The sequence below is a fragment of the Pseudorasbora parva genome, chromosome 10, assembly GCF_024679245.1.
Source record: "Pseudorasbora parva isolate DD20220531a chromosome 10, ASM2467924v1, whole genome shotgun sequence".
Lineage (NCBI taxonomy): Eukaryota > Metazoa > Chordata > Actinopteri > Cypriniformes > Gobionidae > Pseudorasbora > Pseudorasbora parva.
The window spans coordinates 41,784,132-41,808,645 of record NC_090181.1 but is presented as its reverse complement, the minus strand read 5'-3'; the positions used below and the strand labels follow the sequence as shown (position 1 = coordinate 41,808,645).

General features: G+C 38.1%; 1 protein-coding gene across 6 annotated transcripts in view; it reads right to left on the bottom strand.

Annotated features, from left to right (window-relative positions):
- The window catches only part of ralgapa2 (Ral GTPase activating protein catalytic subunit alpha 2), a 253,571-nt gene that overhangs the window by 115,139 nt on the left and 113,918 nt on the right, over window positions 1–24,514 (bottom strand). For all 6 annotated transcript variants that reach the window (XM_067456168.1, XM_067456163.1, XM_067456165.1 and 3 more), the window contains exons 10-16: window positions 20,597–20,827; window positions 18,660–18,833; window positions 18,435–18,569; window positions 16,499–16,647; window positions 16,262–16,373; window positions 11,992–12,229; window positions 9,558–9,731 (exon numbers count right to left, since the gene is read on the bottom strand). In XM_067456168.1, coding sequence (XP_067312269.1) covers window positions 9,558–9,731; window positions 11,992–12,229; window positions 16,262–16,373; window positions 16,499–16,647; window positions 18,435–18,569; window positions 18,660–18,833; window positions 20,597–20,827 — 1,213 coding nt within the window. The remainder of the gene's footprint in view (window positions 1–9,557; window positions 9,732–11,991; window positions 12,230–16,261; window positions 16,374–16,498; window positions 16,648–18,434; window positions 18,570–18,659; window positions 18,834–20,596; window positions 20,828–24,514) is intronic.

Here is a 24,514-nt window from a genome sequence, read left to right as displayed (position 1 = left end):
GAAAGGAAAATATATTTACCAATATATTAGTTGAAATATATTTTAATATATTGTACATATATGGAATAATATATTGATGGTATTATAAAATATATCATATATTCATGTAATATATTGCAAAATATACAATTGATTGCCGCTTTCAATATATTGCAATATATTGAAAAATATAAAAATTAATTCCCATATATGTGAATATATTGCCTAATGTATTGCATGAAAGTTTCTAATATACTGCAATATATTTTTGTTTCGTAAGGGCTGCTCTTACAAGAACGTGTGCCTGGTAAATACGCCATAATAATAGCGATCCATAATGGAACTTGCGCAGCTGCTTTTAAAGGGAATGTTGGATGCCGCTCTGATTGGTTTATTCACGTTACGCCCAAACCACACCTATGAATAATGAAGCTACTTCAGACCAACCCATTTTAGATTTGCGCCGGGCGCAAGAGCCATTTATCCCGCCGGGAAAATAGCAACAGCGCCGAGACCCGCCCACAAAGTTACTTGCGCTTCACGCTTTGACACTTGCGTTTCAGATCGTTAAAATAGGGCCCTATATGTGCAAATCTATTAAATAAAATGCACCAGTAATTACATCAGTAAATACAGTGATTTAAAAAATATATAAAATTACTGGACAGTCAATGATGCCACGAAGGTGCTGGAGTAATGACTACTTTTAATAAATCTGTTTGAGAGTGAATAAATGCTAGATTTTTTTGCTAGAAATTACGCACATGGCACCTGAGGACTAACTTCTCTTATTTTATTCAATTTCTCTTTTATTTTCATATTCGATTATCATCTTACGTACTAGAGCACACACACACATGCATTGCACACTTTTCAAAAACGGTGCATTACATCTCTCGACAAACTAAAAGAAATAAATGAAATGTGTTTATATTTCAAATGAAAGATATAGATTGTGCTAAATGTCAGCTTATTTTGCTCAAGAAACTATGCTTCTGTCCACAGTTTGAGAGCTGTCGTTCCAACCACACCACTTTGCGCTGCTGTTTGCAAATGTTTATTGGAACCAAGGTTATTATAGTTTTGCATTTTTAAATTAGTTTTTATTTTAATATAATTTTCAATTTTGCTATACTTTTTAGTTAAGGTAGTTTCATTAATTTTGTTTCTAGTTTGAGTCTAGTTTTTGTTTTGTGATCATATTTTTAATTAGTTTTTATATATTTTGTTTCAGTTTTAGTAATTATAGTTTAGCAGCGTTACCAGAACGAAGTGTAGAACAAAGCAAGATTTTTCTTTTCAGCAAAGTTTAATGTTTGCACAGATTAAAGTTAACTCTTAGGCAGACATCATAATAATACAAGTAAAAAAATATGAAAATTCCAGACAAACATATAAAAACATCTCATTCATATTAAAGATGAAATTTTGTTAAACATGCCTATTTCAATCTTTTTCTGCAGTACAATGTAGGCTAGCAGTGTGACCACTGGTACATAAAAACAGCTAGTCATCTGACTACAGCCACCACAACCTGCTGTGAAGCCAGTGTGATTAAATAATGAAGTGTGTGTGTGTGTGTTGTGTGTCCTGGTATTCCCTTAGGGAAATGTCTCCACATGGTTAGTAATATTATTAGTAGTAAATGATTTGTAAAAACAATAACACTTTTCAGCCTGTCAATATTATGCAAACATCAACTCTCAAACATACAGTAGTAGATAATTGCTACTAGTAGTTTCTGTTGAATCTGCATCTCTTGTTGCGCGTGAAATGACATTGTAAAAGCAGTGCCCTCGAGTCAAAAGAAGTTCACTGTGCGTCTCAATACCTTGTGTCATTCATTTCCCATTTCCTTTGAATCCTTGGTTGGAACTATGGTTTCAGGAAACACCGACTCGTTGAACTATGCTGTTAATGACTTCGGGACAATGCTTTCAGGAAACACACCCCAGGTAAACTCATACACTCACAAGTCGCTTTCAGAGCTTCATCGTGTTTTTAATCACGTTCTTCCAAACTATTCTAGCTATAACTTTAAGGGAAAATTATTTTAAATGAAGACTGAAAGAGTTGTTAAAGCTTAATAATGGTAACTTTGAAGTTATGTGACCATGGTGTAGATTATTTATCTTAAGGTTAGCTTTTTAGTTCTAGAGATTGAATTTATGACAAATATTATCATGAAGAACAAAATATGTTAAAATGTTAACATTATAGTGCAAAAATAGGTGACACTTTAGTTTAGTGTCCAGTTCTCACTATTAACTATAGTTGCTTATTAGCATGCATATTACTAAGATATTGGCTGTTTTGGTACTAATAAAGCACATATTAATGCTTTATTCTGTATGACCATATTTTATATCCAATAATCCTGCACAATACCTAAACATAACAACTGGTAGGGGTATGATGAGCTTATCTCACAAGAACGAGACGAGACGGGATTTTTAGATAGTATTAAGAAATCCTCAATGATGAAATATATTAAAAAAATTGTTTGCAGGTGCATTTAAAATGTTTTAAAGGTCCCGTTCTTCGCGATTCCATTTTTCAAACTTTAGTTAGTGTGAAATGTTGCTGTTAGAGCATAAATAATACCTGTAAAATTATAAAGCTCAAAGTTCAATGCCAAGCGAGATATTTTATTTAACAGAAGTTCCCTTTCAAAGCCTACAGCGAACGGCCGGTTTGGACTACACCGCTGCACTTCCTGCTGTAATGACGTCACTAGAACCGTTTGTTGACGAACCCTCCGGCCACAAGAACACGCAAAATAGGGGGCGTGGTCTTGGCGGGACCTTTCCGGGCAAAGTGCGCTAAGCTGCTGTCCAATCACAACACGGGAAGCGCTGGCCCTATCAGAACTCGTTACGTGTTTCTGAAGGGGGGACTTCATAGAACAAGGAAATCATCAGGCCGTTTTTAGGACAGAGAGAAAACAGCGCTGTACAGATGAGGAAATTGTGTGAAAAATACTGTGTTTTTTTACACGCGAAACATGAACTCATGTTATATTGCACACTGTAAACATAATCAAAGCTTCAAAAACACACGAAAAACGGGACCTTTAACTCATCATCTTGTAATGAATGTCATTTCAGTTCAACTTTATAAGTATGAATTATCAAATGCAGTAAAAGACAACAATACTCAAGCACTGTAAAAGGTTTTGCACAAACTCAACTGACTGGCTTCTTTCTTTTTTTGATTGTCTCTTCAGAGCAGACTGCACATGATTTATGAGCTTCTACAGCTTTTTTGTCCTCTTAACTGAACTTCACACACATTGATCATAGATCAAGTGAAATCAATAACTGCAACCATAAAAGTACTCAATATTATCAATATAATCAAAGTGCAAATAGAGACCAATTTTTCTTCAAGCATGATAAAGAGCTAAGAGCGCAAGAGAACTTTTCACCTCGACGAGAAATCTCATCACATTTTAGTCTTGCGAGAAACACCCCTAACAACTACATTAATAACTATCAATAAGCAATAATTAGGAGTTTATTGAGGCAACAGATGTAGTTCATTGTTAGTTAATACCCCATCACGCTCTTAGTTTTGATTAGAATGCATCACATCTGGTCGGGCGGTCGCATACGGCTGAAAAGGTACAAATATTTCAACGCAGCCAGAGCTCAAGTCGGATATAAAAATTCTACATTTGCATATTTGCATACTACTCTCCATTGGAAATTATTGCCATTCACTGGAGATCGTAGAAAAGGTGGATAACAGGGGTGTGACGAGATTAAAATGTGACGAGATTTCTCGTAGAGCGAAAAGCTGTCTTGCGATATTGCATCATCCACAGTCGTTTAGCTTTTTTTTTTTATATATATATAGAAATGAATACCATTTATTTCAGTTTGAAAACAATCTCTTCACTTGTAAGTAGGGGTGCACCGAAATCAAAATTTTGGGCCGAAACCGTAAACCGAAAAAGAAGAAATCACAGCCGAAAGGCAAAAAACGGAAAGAAATTATGCCAATTATTAGTAACATTGCATTAAAGCTACACTGTGTAACTTTTTTAGTTTATTCTTAGCTAAAATCACTTAGTTCTTTTTTTAAACATATATGTGCTCATTAATGTATATTTACTTCTTTCAAGTAATAAAGTATTCTCGTAAGTTTATAATATACCATTGAAAATACATACGGGTGTGGGGTCGGATGGCGGTCGCCATGTTGCTCCTCCATCTTGAAAGTACATTTGCCAAAGAGGGACATACCCGTAAATTCAAGCTTCGCTTTTCGCGTTTTAACACTCGATGGCACTGTGTCGAATATGAAGAGGAGGATTGTTTGAGGCTGCTATATGATGATGGAGGATCCTCTCTTATTCTCGAGGATATTTGCCAGAGTCGCCAAGGAAGTGGAAAAGAGATTTAAGACGGCAACGCAACGCCGGCGTTGCCTGCTTTCTTCTCGATAGGTAATATTAATTCAGCCTATTTGTGTATATTGGAAGTTTTATTGTTGCTTGGCTAATTATATCATGGTGTGCTGTGCATAACACTAGAATGACGTCTAGGATAGTTTTCCTCGCGTCAATGATGAAAAAGCATTGTTTACCTTATAACATAAATCCGTGTTCTATGACGGATAACATGAGATTAATATTTTAATTGCATTATAATTTGTAGGCTATATATGTAGGCACTTTAAATTTGAGTTATTTTTCATTTATTTTACTGTATACACAATTAATGTAGTCTAATCTGATAATGCTAGTGTAAGTTAGCTGTTTCTAAGTGAGACTTTAACCTTTACTTTTACATCTGTCCTGTAATCTTATTCATTTAAGACGTATTATTGTACGATGTAAATATATTTCACACTATGACACCTTATTATGACTAGCCTACGAATGGGGCACTGGTAGGTCATTAGAGAAAATGATATAGCCTACAATGTAAACTTTGCCTTACCCTCGTGATGTCGAACAATATACAGAATAACGATAGCACTGATAAAAGTTACTTTACTAAAATAAGCTTGCATTCGTCTGGGAACCTGATAGCTGATGTTAGCAATGAAATGGTAAAAAATAACGAAAACGTAAAATTATTATTCATTTTACATAGATTAATTTGATCATAGATCATTTGGCAAATTAAATAACTGCAAATTATAATAGTTTTCAAAAGTAACCTCATCACTTGAAGCAACACTCACCGAAGAGGTCGAACTGGAAGCCATGACTAAATCGGCCACCGTAGGAGTTGAAACGAAATCGAAATTGAGAGGAACAGAAACTATTATTCACTGGATGGTCATATACCTTTTGTCATTGAGGATTTAAAAAAAAAAATACTGTGCAAAAATCATGTCTCCTTTTGACTATTGAACCAAATCTATGTCTCGTCTCATGAGTTTAGCATCTCGTCACAACCCTAGTGGATAAGAATGTCAGTCTGATGTAAGACATTCAACTGATATATAACTGTCCATTAACGGAAAAGCACAATGGATCTTCTTCATGAGTGACCAGTACGTCTTACTGCTTAAGGTAATACTACATCTTTCCTCTCCTAGAGCCTTAAGAAGTCAAATCATCAGTCATTTATCAAGGTTCTTCTAATGATAAGCCAAAGTATGAGAAACAGTAAGTGAACGCCAATAAAAACACACAGACTAAAATATAGATTCTGTTCTATGACTCCATGAAAGCATCACATCAAAGCGCAGCCTGAATTAATGCTGTAAGAGTTCTGCTCTGCAAAGAGCATTTTCCCCAACCAGTATTGGTATTTTTAAGCTGAAGTCAAACAGAGGACACACTTTGAGGATTTCTAACCGTGCTCTCATTCGGCTCACGCGTCCTTTGATACTCAATCCCCGTGCCGGAAATATGAAGCACATTATTTCAAGTTTGCTCTGCCAGCTTAGATAAGACAAAATATTAGCATTGTATTTTCTGGCCACTCCATGTCACGTCTGGAGAAGAGCCGTGAAAGCGAAGGGCTTTATTATTTCCTTTACGGCGCACTTTAATTACTGCCTTTTCTTTTTAGATTACATCGCTTTCGCTGAGTTACCTATTTATGCATATTAATGAGCATTAATTACGCTCTTAATGAAACTATCAAAAACAGGCAGGCAGTTTGATGAGGCGGCTCTCCTAACGAGCAGGAGAGGACGAAGGGCCGTTTGAAGAACAATGAAGGAGAAATCCAATTAGGCAAAAGAAAAGGAGGGAATTTAAAGCCACGCCGTTTCATGTGCACACACACACACACACACACACACACACACACACACACACACACACACACACACACACACACACACACACACACACACACACACACACACACACACACACACACACACACACACACACAATCGAGGATATTTCTGAGGGCGGCGTGTGTGAGAGGCATCCTTCAGTCTCAAACGCATCTGCTCCAAACTCAACAAGCTCTCCACCATAAAGAGATACAATCATCTCCAAACCAGGAGACAGTCAATGGAAAATGTTTCTGTGCATGTCCATGTAAGGAGACAAAGAGACAGAAAATTCATGTTTGAGAGAGACTTGTACTCTAATCAAGGGCTGAAGTGACTAGTTGACGTTTGTTGGTGTGTGTGTATGTCTGTATGTGTTTTTGTGACATATCAGGACACAAATGTGTATAATGACATGGGTATGACATAGGTATTACAAGGAGAGGGTGACTTATGAGGACATTCCTCATGTCCTCATTTTTCAAAAGGCTTATAAATTAGGGGTGTGCACGGATATTCGAATAGTCGAATATTCGATCTGTAATTAATATTCGAAAGCTAAAAATACTATTTGAATTTTACTGCGTTGATTTGCTGGCTGTAAATGCAGTGAATCCATGACAAATCCCTTTAAATCTCGCAGTTATAACTAAATCCACTGGGTGGCGCTGTGGAGCAGGTAAAAAAATCGAGTGTATTTGATCACAATGTCGGCGTCTGCCTCACGATGTTTGGAATTACTTAGATGACAATTGAAAATTAGGGATGCACCGAAATAAAAATTCTTGGCCGAAACCGAAAACTGAAACATCAAAAGAAATTATGGCAATTATTGTTACCAATAGTAACCATTGCATTTATTGCTATGACTGTGTACATTTACTAAAAATCAAGGCATTGCAATTGCATAAATGAATAATAAAGTTTCAAATAATAAATCAATTACAAATTATGCATACATTTATTTAGCACATTGCAACAATGCACAGTATAAAATAAAATTCAAACTAAAATGTTTAACTTGACCTCACTCATGTGTAGCGTACATTAAATAATATAGCCCACTAGCCTGCAGAAAGCTACAGACATTTAATCAAGTAATCAAATGTAAAATAACTGCATATTTAACTGTTTAAACTAAAGATTAATACTTATTAAACTTCCAAAATCTTCAGATGTGAGATGAACCACATACGTTCACACTGCAGATATGTTGTTTTAGACAAGGGGTGCGTCTCAATCAGATCCCAGTTCAGTTGTCAGGGCACTGATCAGGACATAAGTCAATGGGCTGACTCACTTATCAGTGCCCTGACCACTGAACTAGGGATCTGATTGAGACGCACTCAGGCACGTGCAGGTTGTGGTTTCTGTTCGCGCCATCACAACATTTCGGCCGTATTGTTTCAGTGATAAAAGTCTTTCGGCCAAAAACCGAAAATGCGCTTTTGGGCCATTTTCGGCCAAAAAATTTTGGTGGCCGAAAATTCGTGGGGCATCCCTATTGAAAATGATCTTACAAAATTGAGTTACTTTTGATAAAATCAATGAATGAAACTGAGTTATCATAATATCACCAGAACAACGAGAATCACATGAAATCCAAACACCAGTGGAATGAGGAAAGAGTCCATCACTGCGTTCACGAGTGCAGGTAAGCGCATCTGTACCCCTAGTGAGAGAGAGCAAGATAACTTATGATAGCAAAAATGCTCAAGACAAATGCTTCCTTTAAATTTCGTCAAACGTTTAAGAACAGAAAACACAAAGTGTATCACTTAAACTTTACTTAACCATTATCTTAGTCTCTGCAACATCTGTCAGTGGCACGTTTTCTCTCCCAATAATATCATCATCCAATAATATTATCATTTCTCTCAACATGGAAATGAGAAACAATACCAACAGGACAACCATATACCGACTTGTGTGTGTGTGTGTGTGTGTGAGTGTGTGTGTGTGTGTGTATGTGTGTATGTATGTGTGTGTGTGTGTATGTATGTACGTACGTTCTGCACAATAACATGGCACTGTGATTTACTAGTGTTTTTTTTTCGCTCGCGCTGCTTGAGCTTATAATGCTTTTGTTCTCTAGGCATGCATATATATATATATATATATATATATATATATATATATATATATATAGAGAGAGAGAGAGAGAGAGAGAGAGAGAGAGAGAGAGATTTTTTTTGTTTTGTTTACACATACTGTTTAATTTTTTAAAACCTTAAGATATAACGTAAGCATGTTGTGTACATTGCCTAATCATAAGTTTGTTTTTAGAAATGGTGACAAAACAAAAAAACGTCTCCCTCATTTTCTCAAAATACCTAATTTAAATAAACGGATATTCGAATACAATATTTTGGGAAAATGCCCATCCCTATTATAAATCTTATAGAATGAGCATTTTTTTTTTTTTTTGAGAAAGTAAAAATGGGTTTAGGGGTAGGGGTAGAGTAGGGGGATAGAAAATACGGTTTGTTCAGTATAAAAACATTGAAACAGAATTTGGGACATAAATTAAAACATAACAGGGGCCTAAAAAAATCCTTTTTGTTAAATGTTTAATAAATTGCTGTTAAATTGATAAGATTTCATAAAGCCTTACAAGCAATTGTGCAAAAAGTTGTAAGCAACATGCAGACATCTAAGGGTGCTTTCGCACTAGCCCTTTTGGTGCACACCAGGTTCGATTGACATCAGAGTACTGTTCGTTTGGATTATGTGAAAACAGTCTTCCGAACTCGGGTGCGCACCCGCAAACCACAACTGAGTCCGCTTAAAGAGGTGGTCTGGGGTTCGGTTCATATGAACTCTGGTACAGTTCGCTGCTGATGTGAAAGCAATCGTACTAAATTGCGGAAACAAACCACTATTAATGACATGAGTTGATAAAAATGTGTTTTGTGTGTGTTTCACTCATTTACCTGATGAGCGTCACTGACATACTGCAAGCAGAGAGCTGTAGATCTCATCTCTGCCCGTCTTCAGCGTTCTTTACAGCATTTGCAGTACATTCGCGGCAGATAGACGCAAGTGTCATTCCTTACTGAAGGTAACAAAACCAACGGTTCAAAAACATAAATGTGACGGGAGGAACGCTAGGCATTTTGCCGCCTTCACTCTGGCTGTTCTCAATAAGCAACCGGGTAAACAGCTGCTGCTTTGATGATGCAAACGAACCCCGGGTTCGGGACGAAATAATATAATATGAACACTGTCTCGCGGGGGCAGGGCGAGGGGGAGCAATCGAACTCGGGTTCGGTCCAGGCAATCAAACCAAGTGTGAAAGCACCCTAAGACAGTCTGTGTTCATGAGTTCTGACCTGAAGCCTTCTGCCTGACGTTGTTGCGAGCTTTCTCCACCGCAGGAGCTCCAGTGGTGGTGGCACTGCGGAACCTCATGGGCTCCTGAGAGCCGGCCTGCTCTCCAGTGTTCCTCCAACTCAAAGAGAAAGACCGTGCTGTATCTACAGACTTCTGGGAGTCCTGCATCACTCCTGAAACACACAGACACACACACACACACAGACACACACACAGACACAGAGACAGACACACACACACACACACACACACACACACACACACACACACACACACACACACACACACATTAGCTTGTCATGTTTTATAGGAACATTCAGTGCCGTTTCTAGGCATAGGCAAACTAGGCGGTCGCCTAGGGCGCCAACAGCTGGGGGGCGCCAGTGAGCCCCCGCCCCAACAAGATTTTTTAGTTATTTCATATATATTTTATTATTAATATTTCGTACTTTTGCTATTTCAAGGCATTATGATTAGTTGCGATTATTGGAGTGAAGTCGCCATGGTGATAGTGGAGCTGCTGTAATGAAATGAGATCATGTAGAGGGCGGCAGGGAACGTCGTCATCCGTGGCGTTGTAACGCTTGTGTCAGACTGAATTTTTTTTAACTGGAGTGGATGCAAACACGGAGGCGTTTAACATCAAACAGATCGCACAACATATGAATCTCACCTAGGGTGCCAGAAAGGCTAGAAACGGCACTGGGAACATTCCATAGAGACAATGATTTTTATACTGTACAAACTATATATATTGAATCTCCTAAACCCACCCATCACCGACACATCTGCATTTTTAACATTTTCAAAAAACATCACTTGGTATGATTTAGCAGTCATCTGTTTTCCTAATTGGGACCTAATTTCCTAATTTCAGATGTTGCCATCTTTGGGGGGGGGACTACACACACACGCACCCACACACGCAAACATGCACACAAACAGACACACACACACGTGCACGCACACAAGCACACACACACACACACACACACACACACACACACACACACACACACACACACAACTATTTTTATTACATTAATAATATTTTATTAGATTCGAAACGTCAGAAATATATCAGAAATATGTCTGTAAATTAGTTTAGTTTTTCTGATTCAACTATATTTGCTTCACCACAAAATTAACATGAAATTGTACATATTTCCTAGTAAAAGAGTTGAGAAATAAAAGTTAACTACCCAAAAGGAAAGTATGTGGCTTAAACGCCATTTTAAAGGAAATACAATAATATCAATATATTTTATACAATGCATATTGTCAAAACTAGGGAGCTCTGTTTCTGTGACCATATTAACAGGTCAGCATTTACACAGCATGCTGTCGCACTGTGACATCGCACCGTTTTCGTGTCTATTTTGCAGTGTGACTGTGGATTGATTTGTGGTCTAAATTAAAAAATAAGCAATTTCACTATAAAAGTGTGTAAGTGAAGTCTGATGTATCACAGTCGCTGTATGACTTTCAGCACTTCACAAAAAAACACACTATTGAACTAGGAGTTGCAAAAACAACGAAAGCATGTTTAAACTAAAAGTATAAACTTAAGTTGAAGAAAAAGCTAATCATAAACATTACATGAAAGCATGTTATATAGTTTAACAATTTAAACACACTACCAGTCAAAAGATTGGAATAATTAAAATACATAAATGTTTTTGAAAAAGTCACTTCTACTCACCGAGACTTCATATATTTGATCAAAAATGCAGTAAAAACAGTAATATTTTGAACTATTATTACAATTTAAAATAACTGTTTTAAATATTTTTTTTTATATAATTTATTCCTGTAGTTAAAGCTGCATTTTCAGCATCATTACTTCAGCGTCACATGATCCTTCACAAATCATTCTAAGATGCTGATTTGCTGCTCAAGAAACATTTCTTATGATTGATCATACTTTCAAATTTTTCTGTAAATCGTGATACATTTTAAGTCAGCCTCAATTCAGTTGTGTTCAGTTGAAGCACATTTTTTATCAGACTGAGATGCATTTTTTTCTTTATTTTGATTAAGAAAATAAAAATATGATAGCCTTTATAAAGTTTTATAATGCACTACTCTAATTAATGCGCTATTAATGCATGTTGTTCATTTCAAAATTGAGCAAAACAAAATGAAACTTTCACATACGTCATAGGCGTTATTTTAATTTAATAAAATAAATAAATTTGAATAAATGAGAATAACTTTAATTACATTTTAATTAAATTAACTCATTTTGGAGTACATAACTACCTCAAGTCAAAACTCAAGCTCCATTTTAGCTCCATCAGCCAGTCCAGCCTCCATTTGGTTTACACACGCACACGCACACGCACACGCACACGCACACGCACACGCACACGCACACGCACACACACACACACACACACACACACACACACACACACACACACACACACACACCTCTGCCACGCTGCTTCTTTTCCTTCTGCTCAGAGAGTTTGTCCAGCGGTAGGTTGTGGAGGTCCAGACCGTAGACGTAACGGGCCAGTACCGCAGTCAGAGAGTCCATGATGCTGGCCCACTCGAACACCAGCTCCTCCCAGTGGCTAAGAGACGACAGCAAAGCCAGCAGTTCATCCCACAGCTCACGAGATATAAACACGGTCAGGTTGGCCCGCACCCACGCCACAAAGATCGTCTGCAAAAGACAGCAGCACACAAATCAAACATTAGATACAGTCACAGCCGAACCACCATATCAAGCCATATCAACTATATCATCATAAGCACCAATAACAATCTTACAAGTATGATAAAAGGTCAAATTTGGTATGATAAAGGGTCAAAAATGTTTACCAGATTTAGTTAACCCTATAGGAAGACATTAAAATTAAAGAATATTAGCTTGATGTACAAATATATTTTGGCAAGATATTACCACACAGGATCATATGAACATTAACATCAAAATTACCTACTGAAAGTGAATGTAACTGAGTGTACATTACCATTCAAAAGTTTGGCATTGTCTTTCTATTTTTCTAATATATTTTAAAATGTAATTCATTCCATCATTACTCCAGTCTGTAGTGTCAACTGATCCTTCAGAAATAATTCAAATATGATGATTTACTGCTCAAGAAACATTTATGACTATCATTGATGCTGAAAACAGTTGTGCTGCTTCATATCTTTTCATTATTATTGTTATATTTTTTATATATATATATATATATATATATATATATATATATATATATATATATATATATATATATATATATATATATATATATATAATGAACTGAAATTATAATTTTGCAGGACCATTTACATAGTGTTCCATGTTTACCATAATTCTGATTAAAGAGTAGACAAAGTATGATACAAATATCAGTGATAAAAATGCCCTTAAAGGTGCACTATGCAACTTTCCGTCCACTGGAGGGCGCCTATTCAAAACAAATGCGTAGTTTGATGACGCAAAGTTTGAGCGCAGTATCTTGGGACATGTGGTCTTCACCTCAGCCGGTGGAAAATAGGACTCGGGCAGAAATCACGTCCATGGATGCGGTTATTAACATTACTGTAGTGTGAATCAGAGCAGGGCCAAGTGTTGTGGAGCTGAGCACGGCCGCTGGAGCGATTGTTACACAAACACACAACTCACGAGTACCGGGACTTTTATTATGACGGGACGGGACACAGTCGCCGGGTGCCTGCACTGATCCGCTCTTCCGGTTATGATTATGAGGTAACATATACATTTAAGTGTGTTGAAAATGATGTTATGACGTTACTCCGTGCGTTCACTTGTTCACACTGCTAAGAGTAAAGCGCTCCTGCCAAATAAAACCCAAAACCGAGGGTAGCGCAGATATGACGCAATTGACAGGCGACTCCCTCAAACGCTATGCTGACACGTCCCAGTCCTTGGTTAAAATAGCATTTTTTTCACAATTTACAAATAGTTGGAAACATTTGGGATATTGTAAAAACTCAACTGAACAAAACATATAACACTGGCCTAGTGGTTTTTGGATATTTTACTGCAAAAATACTACATAGTGCACCTTTAATATAACTGTCCGGTTAATACTTCCCTGTCAATCTGACTGTCCATGGGCGGGGGTAAAAAAATGCAGAAGTATTATCTGTAGTTTTCACTAGGGTTGTCAACAGTACCAAAATTCCAGTAGTCGGTACAAATACCAGTAAAATGTCATGGTTCTCTATACCAATTTTACTATTTTAACAAAAAAAAATTATAATATTAATTCAATTAAATGAATGTATTTTTTACAAATAAACATATGACCCATTACAGAGAACAAGTGGCAGGTCTATTAGTTTACATTTACTCTACAAGACATAATGCACAGATATATTTTGACATACAGTAATAGACTGCTGTATCCCGTCTGTTGCTATGGCTATACCACTGTCAATCATTGCAGTTTCAATAATGCATTTAAATTTAATTGTAAATCCAGAAACTTTACAGTGCACTTAGCAGCATGAAAAACAAAACGTTTCCTCAAATTGTACATGGTTTATATACAGAAAGCAAGCAAAGAGCGCTTCCTTTATAATCAGTGAAGCTGTCAACCATTTAGGCTGCCTGATCACTGAGCTCTACACTCTTATGAAAACTCCCACTATAATCATAAAAGATGTCTACACAGCAGAATGAATCTTTTATTTACATCTGGTTTAGACTTTGTTGGTAATAATGGAAGGATTCACCAGCATGCAGAACTCCAAAGCAACGGCGAGTTAAAACTTTTTCTGAACGGTGTTGAGCAGATTCTGACTAACTTAAACACCTCTGATTGGCCATTGTGTTCACATGCTCAACAGATATGTCTGTGATTGGCTACAATGATCAACACTTTAAAAACAAGTTGTAAATACATACCTTTGAAGCTCTTCACAGAGCGCTTACACAGATACACCCGGGAGTGCTTAAAACTGCAGCATACAGAGAATCTGGAAAGTATTCACAGCGCTTCACTTTTTACACATTTTGTTACGTTTTTGTTACCTTATTTCAAAATGGATTAAATTCTATATTTTTCTCAAAATTCAACAAACAAAATACCTCATAATGACAAAAAGTTTGTTTGAAATCTGTGTAAATTCATTAAAAATTAAAATTAAAACAAAAAAATGTACATAAGTATTCACAGCCTTTGACATGACATTCAAAATTGAGCTCAAGTGTTCCTGTTTCCACTGATCATCCTTGAGATGTTTCTACAACTTGATTGGAGTCCACCTGTGGTAAATTCAATTGACTGGACATGACTTGGAAAGGCACACACCTGTCTATATAAGATCCCACAGTTAACAGTGCATGTCAGAGCACAAACCAAGCCATGATGTCCAAGGAATTGTCTGTAGACCTCAGACAGGATTGTATGGAGGCACAGATCTGGAGAAGGGTACAGAAATATTACTGCAGCATTGAAGGTCCCAATAAGCACAGTGGCCTCTATCATCTGTAAATGGAAGAAGTTTGGAACCACCAGGACTCTTCCTAGAGCTGGCCGGCCAGACAAACTGAGCGATCGGGTGAGAAGGACCATGAATCCAATGGTCACTCTGACAGAGCTCCAGCATTTATCTGTGGAAACTGAAGCCACTCCTCAATAAAGCCACCTGGAGCTTCCAAAAGGCACTTGAAGGAATCTTAGAACAAGAGAAACAAAATTTTCTGGCCTGACTAAACTCTTTGGTCTGAATGGCAAGCACCATGTCTGGAGGAAACTAGGTACCGCTCATCACCTGGCCAATACCATCTCTACAGTGAATCATAGTGGTGGCAGCATCATGCTGTGTGTATGTTTTTTAGCGGCAGGAACTGGGAGACTAGTCAGGATTGAGGGAAAGATGACTCCAGCAATGTACAGATACATCCTTGATGAAAACCTGCTCCAGTGTGCTCTGGACCTTAGACTGATGGAGGGTTCATCTTTCAACAGGACAACAACCCTAAGCACACACAGGAGTGGCTACAGGACAATTCTGTGAATGTCCTTGACTGGCCCAACAAAAACGAAACAATGAACATCTCTGAAAATGACTGTGCACCAATGCTCCCCATCCAATCTGCTGGAGCTTGAGAAGTCCTGCAAAGAAGAATGGGAGAAACTGCCCAAAAATAGGTGTGCCAAGCTTGTAGCATCATACTCAAAAAGACAATTCACAGCCTTTGCTCAATATTTTGTTAAAGCACCATTGGCACAAAGTATTGAGCAAAGGCTGAGAATACTTATGTACTTTTTTTTTTTTTTTTAATACATTCGCAAAGATTTCAAACTAGCTTCTTTCACATTGTCATTATGGGGTATTGTTTGTAGAATAAGGGGAAAAATTATGAATTTGATCCATTTTGGAATAATTCTGTAAGATAAAAAAGTGGAAAAAGTGAAGCGCTGTGAATACTTTCCGGATGCACTCTATCAGCGTGTACTGAATATACCCAGAACAGAAATGCTGGTATTGTCACATATTTAAATTTTCAGAACTGATTTGATCCCGAAGTACCAGTACTTTACACAAAAGTCTGCCGGATAATGCGAAATGTTTGCTGAGAAATAAAAGTGATTTTCCTCGGTCCAGGTAACAGAGAACGAGTGAACATTGTTCATTTCCATATACTACTGATGCTGTAACAATATAAAGTGGGTTAAAAATCAGCTAGTTGAAGCTTTAATCTCTAACTCACTTTGAAGAGGATGCTGGCCAGGCTGTGAGCGAACGTGTCTTTTCTTTGGTTCTCCTGTGGTCTCTTCATCACTGCCTCTGTGATCCTCAGCAACACCTGCAGCAACTGCTCCCTGAAACATCCCACAGCCTCAGTCAATTGGATATGCTAAATTATATGCTAAATGTTTCTAAATCCATAGTAAACCAGATCCATGCCCAATACAGACTCAGTGCTGAAATGTCTTGTGTGACTAACCAGGTCTGGCGGTTCATGTTTTGCTCCATAATAATGTGACGGTAGACGCTGAGCACAGCTCGGCACACCTCCAACTGGTTCTCCAGCAGTTTGGGCACATCCTGACACGGCTCCAAGAGGAACACGTTGGCAGAATTAGTCAGGAACACCTGAGAAAACAACAAACAGTAATTACGTATAATTAAAGAGTAATAAAAATATCTTGATGTTTTTGCTCACTCATCTTGCTCACCAAGGATGCATTTATTTGATCAAAAATGAAGTAAAACAGTAATATTGTGAAATATTATTACAATTTAAAAAAAAAAAATTAAATCTGAAAATATTAAATATAAAAATGCATTTTATTCCTGTGATCAAAGCTGATGATATGTGCGTTTGGTCTTAAAGTGACAGCAGCCTAATAAACCTGCTGCTCTGGGCCAACGTGAATCAAACTAAAGAGAAAATAACTTACTGCTCTTGACTGAAGAACTTTTCTTAGCTTAAATAAGCCTACATTTATATTTAATTCAGTGAGACCATGCTACATTTTTATTAAATTCATATTACAATTCTGCACTAATTATAACTACGTTAAATAAATCGATTAAACCTGAAAAACTTAATGTTTAACATATATATTGCAATATTTGCCCTATTGTTTGTAATTTGCTTCTTTTTTTCTTTATTTTTAATAATAGAAATTAGATAAAATAACGCAAAATAACTATATTGTGATATATATCTAGCTTAGAAATCTAGACGCACCCTAGCGGCAGCAAATTTAATCTGCCCGCGAGTGTCGTCTAGGAACTCTCAATACCCTTCTGAGCTGTATTCGCCTAACTCTTGCCGGGCCAATCACATCGTGTATAGAGTCGGTGGGCGGGGCCATAATGACAACGGCCGAGTTGCGTTTGCGTGCTTCTAGTAAACACAGAAACTGGCGAACGGCGGCGGTCTTTCGAATCAGCTTTGACCGCGACTCTGGAAGACTTGGAGTTAAGCATTTCTCTGAGAAAAGAACGGCACTGAAGTCATTCTTAAGAAGGGAAGATGTGTTCGGAGTTTAGCCGACCGGATGCGGCGAATGTTGAATCTGTCAACGAGCTCTGCTTCACCTTCGTTGCTCTGGTTGATGTAGCGCTATCCTATCGCGTGCAGAGGGAGTTTGAAAGACAACCGTGTATCCGCCCCTCGGATTGAGCTGTCACTGGTGAGTTTCCAGACCAAACATCTTGATATATCATTACCGGGGTCAGAATGTGTTACAATTTGGTCATACTGCCCTAAAAACATTCATAGCATTTATGATGAATATAAATCTTTTTTTTTTTTTAATATGTCTTTACTTTCACTTTTGATCAAATTAATCTGCTTGAATGTTGCTGAACAAAAAGTTGTTTTTTTTTCCTCTTTAATCTTACATACCCTAAAGATTTGAATGGTAGTGTTTCACATTTTCCACAAAAATATGAAGCAGCACAACTATTTTCACCATTGACAATAATCAGAAACATTTCTTGAGCAGCAAATCAGCATATTAGAATGATTTCTGAAGAATCATGTGACACTGAAGACTGGAGTAATGATGCTGAAAATTCAATTGATTAAAAGGAATAAATGACATTTTACCATATTTTCAAGTAGAAAACTTTTTATATTGTAATATAAAAATATAAAATAATAAATAAAAATAATTTCTCATAAAAATGCTCCTGTTTTTACTTTGTGAGTGTAAGACACTTCTTTTAAAACTATTAAATAAAATTAATGAATTCCAAACTTTGGACTGGTAGTGTACATTCTGTATCTGAGGACAACATGAAAAATCTTTAACATCTGACTGAAGACGACACGATAATGTGAGAGTTGAGTGTGTGTGTGTGTGTGTGTGTGTGTGTGTGTGTGTGTGTGTGTGTGCGAGTGCGAGTGTGTGTGTGTGCGCAAGCACCTGCAGAGTGGACTGGATACCAGCCTTCACATCCTGGTTCTGTTCTTCAGTCAGACAGCCTCTGCTGATGGCACTGCTGAAGGAGTATGTGCGCCCCCAACTGGACGATCGTTTATGCCCATGAGTCTCCAAGACCTGAAGGTTTGGTACAGGACAGGTAAGTGGGAACAATTTAATCAATCAGAATGAACCACATACTGTGTGTGTGCGTGTGTGTAAGCGTGCCTGCACATGCACACTGTCCGTCTCTGAGACCAGGTGCTCTTCCTCTCCATCTTCCTCCTGGCTTGTCGTCTCAGGCTCAGCCATGAATGTGGGTTTTTCCTGCAGAATCCACTTCCTGTAGACTTTGATCACCTTGCGAGTGGCTGAGGCTTCACAGGACGGCAGCAGGAAAGCCTATACAGTGACACAAAAAACCCAAAACAAATTAAATTAAAAAGTAAATTAAAAAAGCACATTCACACAATTGTTATAGGCTACAACTTTTTAAGGACTCTATGACATGTCAAATAAACAACATTTATGCATGTTTACAAAAGTAAATAATGGGCTATTATGATTTCTATTTTTAATTGTACATACTTTTACTTTCTGTTAATTTGACATTATATTTTCCAAATTTACCAAATGTCCCCTTGGGAACCCCTAGTCTGTAATATATATGGGCTTTCTGGTTAAAATTAATAAAAACTTTAGACTGCATGCCACTCTAGTAGAATAGTGCTCCTTTATTGTGATTCACATGAAAACTGTAATAAACAAATAAACACCTAAATCTGCTGAAATAAGCATTTTAACATGATGAACGGACTCTGGCCACACGGTGGCAGCAAAAGACAGCTGAACAAGCAATGAAACATTTATTTTGTTATACAAATTAATTATGTATATTTAATACAGTGACTTGGAAAATGTTTTATTTATAAAAAAGTATAAGAGTGATTAAACAAACAAAAATAGGTAACACTATTTTACAGTTGGTTATATGCATATATGTTACGTGTACATGCAACAAACCGGCATCAGGGTCATTGAGTCTCATTTGGCTCCAAGGCTCATTGATACACATGGGGAGCGAAGGCTGGACAGACGAGCTACTGTAGCTCAAACTGCTCAAGAAGTTAGTGCTGGTTCTGATAGAAAGGTGTCAGAATACACAGTGCATCAAAGTTTGTTGTGTTGTGGCCGGATTGAACCACCAACCTTTTGGTTTGTAGACAACCTACATGAACCACTGAGCCACTGCCGCCCTGTTTGCGCTGCTTACCTGGGGAACACATGGCACCAGTATGCACTATGAGAAGAAGGCGAGCCGGCGGAGGCAGTGTGATGCTTTGGGCAATGTTCTGCTGGGAAACTTTGGGTCCTGCCATCCATGTGGATGTTACTTTGACATGTACCACCTACCTAGGCATTGCTGTACACCCTTTTATGGAAACGGTATTCCCTAATGGCTGTGGCTCTTTCAGCAGGATAATGCTCCTGCCACAAAGCAAAGATTATTCAGAAATGGTTTGAGGAGCACAATAATGAGTTTGAGGGGTTGATTGGCCTCCAAATTCCCCAGATCTCAATACAATCGTCCATCTGTGGGATGTGCTGAACAAACAAGTCCGATTCATGGAGACCCCCCTGCGTAACTTATAGGACTTAAAGAATCTGCTGTTCATAGCTTAGTGCCAGATACCACAGCACACCTTCAGGGGTCTAGTGGAGTTCAAGCCTCGACAGGTCATGGCTATTTTGGCAGCAAAAGGGGGACCAACACAATATTAGGTCATAATGTTATGCCTGATCAGTGTAAAGCGCAACTCAAAATTAAAGACAATTGCATAAAACAAAACTCAGACTTTATTGCCAAAAATTGTGGCTTTATGATGCTATTGGTACATGTTCATAGCTAATTTAATGAACTACACCTGTGGTACTGGATATATATTTCAAAGATACGAGCCTATGGTAATCAAGATATTTAAAGTATCATTTTTTATTAAATTTGCACTTTTAATAAAACTTTAAACAGTAAAAAAGACACAAAGACATTATGAGGTAGGTAGTGACAGCCCTAGACAAGTGTCAAAATGCTTTTTGTGGTCACTGTAATTTGTCTTAAACTGTGCAAACATAAGGGGACTATGGCTGTAGATCTGAGCACTGACCTGGTGGAAGACTTCGTTGACGAAATTGACGTTGTCTCGTGTGGAGAGCAGGATGGACTGCACCATGTCGTAGACGCCTCGATGCTCCTCCTCGATGCTACACAGACTGGAGTTGCTGCCTCTGCGATCAGAGAGAGTGCTGCTGTTTGAGTGATTCTTCTCCTGTTCCACAGGACCGTTGGGCTCAGAGTCTGCGCTCTTCTCCTGACTGATGCCGCCTGCAGTCACAGTCTGAACACCAACACACAGATAAACGAGATCGTGCTCACATTAACTATTTCTTATATAGACATTATGTTATTAAGATTAACTAAACATCCCCCATAATCAGTATAAAAAATATGGTTAAATGTAATTAATGAATGAATAAATCTTTCACGATTTACTAGGAACTGGTCAACATTTTACCCTCTTGATAACTGTCACAAGTTTGTGCAAAGCTAAAATCGATCAGATAGTTAAATGAATAGTTCACCCAAAAACTGTGTGTGTGTGGGGGGGGGGGGGGGGTGAAATGCTGTTTCCTGCATACTGAGCTTTTTACACTGTTAAAGACTTGGATTCCCATCCTAAACATAGACAAAGTTTCAAAAACTAATGTTGGACGTTTGATGGAGTATTTCTGTGTCAAAAATACTCATTCCGGTTTCTCACAAGTTTCGGAGAGTTTTTTTCGAGTATGGGTCGACTTGACGTTAATAGATCGGAAGGTCCTTGTCTTGGCCGTACGGGCTCTTCTCCCGGTAGGGTGCGCGCGCGTGACTAGAGGGAGAGAGGAAATGCACGCCCATAAACACTCTCTCAGGTGCAGATCCAGTCGTCCGTGAACACTAATGTTGGTTATAGTCCGCGCCGCACTCCACTTCATTCCTCCACTTTGACATTAAGCGACTTCAACGCTTCAGCACAGCATTCCAGGAAGGCAGCGCTGCATTTGAACCGATTTGAACGCAGAAATGCTTCAGTCGCATCGCTAAGTGGATCTCCACACTCCAAGAAGTGTGTTTTTGACGGAGCCGTCCCAGCGATAAAGGTTCGGTCCTGCTTTGGAAGCAGCCGGTGAGTAAAACTCAAATGTCTGTGCTGTTGCATGTATGTAAACGACACAATCGTGTGCTTCATCATTCAAATGCGCTAACAGACTTCATTGCTGTTCTATGTAACGTTATAACGTTACACTAGTCTGACGTGCAAAACCGTTTTGCTTGCTACTAAGGTTTGGTCGCATACAATAGTCCATAAACCGAATCATGTCCTCATAAACTGAGAGTAAAGACAAATGTTGACAGTACATACCACAGAGACGGACGTCCTGCTGTTGCTGTTTCTATTTCAGCCTCCGAATTAGATTCTGGATCAATGGATCATATCTATTAGCTGAGATCGATAGCCATGGGTTTCTCCACGCTTGAGGGCGTCACCTCTTTGCGCATTTGTCATTCTTTAGCTCCGCCCACACAATACGCATCCAGCCGCTCGTTTTTTTCCGGAAAGACTCGGTACAGCCCATATTTCTTTTACAAATATAATAAAACTAAAGACTTTTCGGAGATATGAAGGATGCAATACTACTCTATAGGTACTCAAGATTGACATGAGATTGACTGAAACTGAGTGTTTCACCCCCCCTAAAAAAAAAAAAAATACTATGGAAGTCAACGGGGTCCATCAACAGTTTGACGTTCTTAGGTGAATGTGGTGTGACAGGCAGCGGGGCGAGGGACCGCGAGAGCGGGGCGGTGATTAATGTTCATGAGTGCCAGCTGCGTGGCCCACCACAGTGAACGTAAACAGTTGAGAAAGAAAAAGCATGTGCAACAAAATAATGGATTGATGCGTCAGGTCTTAAAGTGACGGCATCCTAATAAAACTGCTAGAGTCTGCCATTGATGTTAAAGGATTAGATCACTTCAAAATAAAAATAAAATCCTGATAAATTACTCACCTGATCTCATCCAAGATGTTCATGTCTTTCTTTCTTCAGTCGAAAAAAAAAAAAAAAATGGAGGAAAACATTCAAGGATTTTTCTCCACGATGGACTTCAATTACAACCAAATCAATGCAGTTTCAAAAGGCTTCAGAGGAACTGCGTGGTCCCAGACGAGGAATAGGGTCTTATCTGCTGAAACGATTGGCCATTTTCAAGATTAAAAAAAAAAAAGTATATACTTTTTAACCTCAAATGCTCAAACTCGTTGTGATTTTTTTACAACTTATGATGCCATCACATCGGAAAGGTACGTGGAAGTACTGACCCAGCGTTAAAACGAATGTGCAAAGACTAAATCAAACAACCAATAATAAAGGTAAAACAACCATGTCGGACAATTTTAAAGTTGGAGGAGAACATGAGATGGAGTTTTTCGGCACTGGGTGGGTACTAACACTAACGAATAGTGACCTTTCCGACATGTTATGTCCTTATGTCATATGTCATTAAAAATCACACAACCAAAGTGATCGAGGTTCAAAAGTATGAAGCCATTTGAAGCCCTTTCAAACTGCATGGATTTTGACCTTCAACCCGTTGATTGCAACTGAAATACATTATATGGAGAAAAATCCTGGAATGTTTTCCTCAAAAAACTTTATTTCTTTTTGACTGACGAAAGAAAAACAGGAACATCTTGGATGAGATGGGGGAGAGTAAATTATCGGGAAACTTTCATTTTAAAGATAATTAATCCTTTAATCAAACAACAAAAGAAAATCACTTACTGATCTTGACTGAATACATTTTTTAACTATAATAAGGATTCATCTATATAAATGGAATCGAAACACCGCCTCTAAAGCGCATCTAATCCAGTACCCCGCCCAACGACTCATGGAGGGCTCGTGCTAGCTGGTCAACAACAATACATGCCGAGGAAGATTAAGATATTGCACTATTCCTGGTTGTGAAAGAACACAGTCGCTGCATAAGCTTCCTTCTGATCCTAATATTAGGAATGAGTGGTTGAACTTTATTTTTAATGAAGTTCCCGCTCACGTGGGGAAGACATGTTCACTTCAGTTCACTGCGGGATCGTTTGTAAACAAATCTCCGGTCGATGCTGGATTTGGATCCGACAGGAATGGTGCAACACACTTATGTGAGTAAAACGTGTTTTTATATGTAATACTGCTGCATTGTTATAGATCGTTTTGATTATGTGTACGTGTCTAACAGAGCATACCTTTAGCACGCTGGACACGTACGGGCCAGGGCTCACAAAGCCGATCAATCTCATTATATTCTGTTCTTGCTCTGCTATTCTCTCTCTCTCTCAAGTTGACATCTGAAGGGCGGCGAACATGTGTGTGTGAGCACGGTTTGGGCTTATATCGTCCGATCTTGCGGCCTTTGTTTAATATAAAATTAATAGTCCAATCAATCGAGGGTGGATGAAAAATAAATCATTGTGTTTGTTTGATAATGACGTTTATGAGCCCTGTAGTCGAGATAATCATTCCGGTTGCCGCTTCTCTCTCATTTTCTCCTCTCCCTGAACTGACAGGGGAGCTGAAGCTCATTAAATATGCAAATCTTATCCAATCCTAGCTGTGGGCGTTTACTTCCAAGTCTCCAGTGCGGCACGCCGCCCATCAAAACCCATCGTAATGGAGAGAGCCTCAAAACCAGTGTAGAAAATAGCCTATTACTGATTAGTTATGATGTTTTTTGATGTAAAAACCACACAAACATCATTAGTTGACCTCAGACAACAGTATAAAAAAAATAAAAAAGCCAGTTCGACACCTTTAAGCGTTTTTTTTTTTTTTAAACCAAGTGTTCTGTGGCTGCTGATTTTTTTTCACGTTATTCAGCTGCAGCTTTCAAAAAGAAAGAATAATTTATTTATTTTTAAGCTTATTCAAATCGAAAATGAGAATTGATCAGCAGAATTGGAATCGCTAACATTAATTAAATGATA